Source organism: Montipora capricornis, chromosome 2 (genome assembly GCF_036669925.1).
Source record: "Montipora capricornis isolate CH-2021 chromosome 2, ASM3666992v2, whole genome shotgun sequence".
Taxonomy (NCBI): Eukaryota; Metazoa; Cnidaria; class Anthozoa; order Scleractinia; family Acroporidae; genus Montipora; species Montipora capricornis.
The window spans coordinates 60,609,854-60,612,741 of NC_090884.1; the positions used below are offsets into that span (position 1 = coordinate 60,609,854).

At 39.4% G+C, this 2,888-nt stretch overlaps 1 protein-coding gene across 1 annotated transcript; it reads right to left on the bottom strand.

Annotated features, from left to right (window-relative positions):
- Positions 1-822: 822 nt before the first annotated feature.
- LOC138037594 (QRFP-like peptide receptor) lies at positions 823-1,962 on the bottom strand. Its single transcript, XM_068883498.1, has one exon. The coding sequence runs from the start codon at positions 1,960-1,962 to the stop codon at positions 823-825; it is 1,140 nt and encodes a 379-aa protein (XP_068739599.1).
- Between the last annotated feature and the right edge of the window lie 926 nt (positions 1,963-2,888).

Sequence of the window (2,888 nt, forward strand, 5' to 3'; positions counted from 1 at the left end):
CGGACAGTGGTAAAGCTTAGAATAACCGGGTTGAGTGAGCTCACTGAAAATCGCAGAATTACGATCATTGACCCAGGACTCGCATATCGCAAATAACGCAGCCCTCATATCACATACCAGGTCCACAAAAGCCGTTTATTTATTCCTTAATGATCTTGCATTCAAACTACATGACTGAAAGGACCTGTTGTCCAGGTTGCCAAAGATTGCATTATGTCCAACACTTATAAGTGCGTCACGTGCTGGCTTCCTGCACGGATACGAAGATGAGTTGGCACATTCCAAAGCCGTAAACACAATAGCTCTGTAACAACGCCTCCGTTATGAATAAAAGCCAAGTTTGCACTGAATAGCCAAGTCGAAGATATTGGAAGCCATAAATCTCTTGAAAGTTGCCATATCCCGTATCCAAATACATTTCCATCCCTTGACGATGGCTCTAGACATCCGTTCGAAGAGTTCTTTGAACAAATAGAGCCCCAGTTAGGAATAAAATGACTGAAAACCAAGACCACCCAACACCGTGTCCGTGCATGTTCGTATCTCTCTATGTGTCCATAACTTTCAATCTCGGACTGAAACGACACTTTGCATCAGCAAGGCTATCAATATTGGCTATGAGTCTTTATGGTTAAAATTGAACGTTGTTTTGTTTAGAAATCTCCCTTGAGACTTGTGAGACAAAGAAAATAGAACTGAGCCGTAAAATTTGACCATAAAGCCTCTTAGCCATGCCTGAATACGAACGTGGCCTACGCTTTAACAGGATGCGCAGTGCAATACTAGGGAATCACCTAGAAGGTGCAAGCACGTGCACAATTTTCACACCAGCATACAAGCTTGTCTGGAACCACTTTTCTTGAAAATATTTATCGCGCTAACTGGGTTAGTAGCCAAGTTGTCTTTTCCGTGAGCCATTTCTAAAGCGATGTGATTTCCATTGACCCCTGGGTCGGCCTCGGCTGTGTGTGCAACACGGTCATTTTCCCTCCGAAAACACCGGAAGAAAACTATTTCACAACAAGTGCAAAAATGGCGGAACCCATTGCGATAGTTTGAGCTCTGGCAGGCGTATAAAATTGGATTCCAAAATGAATTTGAAATAAGCAGAAATTGAAATATTCTATAAAGGAAGGACAATTTGTCATAATTGTTTTGCACGATGCTTGTGTCCGCAAAACCTAGGAACATAAAAAATACTGCGAATGGCAATGTGCAAAGAGCAAACACTATGCTTAACCACACAAGAAGACGAGCCAGTTGTTTCTTTTCCCGCCTTTCAGCTTCTGTGATAGTAGGGGCCGAGCAGATTGTTTTTGTGAAGTACAAACCTCGAACAATTTCAATGTAACAAAATAAAACCACGAGAGAGCTTACGAAACCAAAACAGATGCAAGTAAATATAATATACGGCTTCTGAAAAGTGTACTCCTGTAAAGTCCACGGGTGTTTGCATGGATACCTGGAGGATGCACTGATGTTAAACGTATTGGCTTTAATATCAGGGATGCAAGATACTACGGCAACAATCCAAAGCATAGCAACAACATATCTAACGGATGTCTTAGACATTCTCAATGTGGTATGAAAAGGTTTAACAAGTGCCAAATATCTTTCCACTGCAATTGTGCAAACCGTGAGAACTGATGCGTTGATGGAGATTGGTACAATAGCATTTCCCGCAAACAGCTTGCAGATCAAATCTCCTGTGAATCCTTGAAGACGAGTCGATGTTAGAGCGAAGTCATATAATCCAGGACAGAGTAAGAGAGTCACTAAATCAGCAACAGCCAAGTTCATCAGGAGATAGTTGGTTGTTGTGTGCATTGATGGTGTTTTGCGAACAATAATGATCACCAGGCAGTTTCCAGTGACGCCAAAGACAATAATAAACGAGTACAACGAGGCAAAAACTATATCTTGAGTAGAGATGAACTCATTTAGTGTTGTATTATTCTTCATTTTTTCGTCGTCAAACGCACCTTCCTTGAACTAGTTGAGGTTTTCAAGGACATTGAAATCGTGTTTGAAACCACCGTCTTGTGCACATTTATTTGATATGCAGTGACGTTTGTGTAAAGTGTATGATAAGTTTAATGTCAACGAGCCATTGAGTTGACGTTGCGCGGAAAGTTTTGTATTAAGTTCTGTCACTCCAGATGAAAAATGAGACTGAAGGCGATTCAGTTGATCGACCAAACTCAACTAAGACTCGTAAACTCGGTTTTACTTAAGCAAAAGAATTGTTTCGATATTGATATGATAGACATTACTTAATTCCTCCTCAATATTAATCGCGCCTGAGTGATGATTTTCCAGGATAACGTTTGTTTTTCTTTAACTGAGAGCACTTTTGTCTAATAAAGATGAAACGTTTGTGTATCTAACAGCAAAACCTTCATATGTTTTTCAGTTTGATCTGTCGTAGTTCAACAAACACGGAAACGTAATTATCTTAAGGTCAACTGTGTTTATAACCAATCCATTAACAAAGAAGTTTCCGTCGTATATTTTGTCAGTCAAGGGACAATTCATCTTAACTCATAAGGAATATTAATGTGTAGATGCGATTTGGATTGTAGCTTTTCCTTTTTTTTCCTGCTACGGTATCTTTTGAATGCGTTATCTTGAAAACCTTTTATTATGTAGATTTCACTGTTGCCTTGTGACATTGTTTTTTATCGCACGGTGGATGTTCAGGGGCACCCAACGAGAATATAGTTCAAAACCACTTAAACATAGCATTGTTAAACGTATTTTAGTATTTAAATGGTAGATATAGGCATATTTTTATCCCCTAAAAAGTTTTCATCTGTTCGGATTTCCTAGCTGAAAGTCTAGTGATCCGAAAATTATAGGGATCAAAACTTACCTTTTCGAAAATTTCA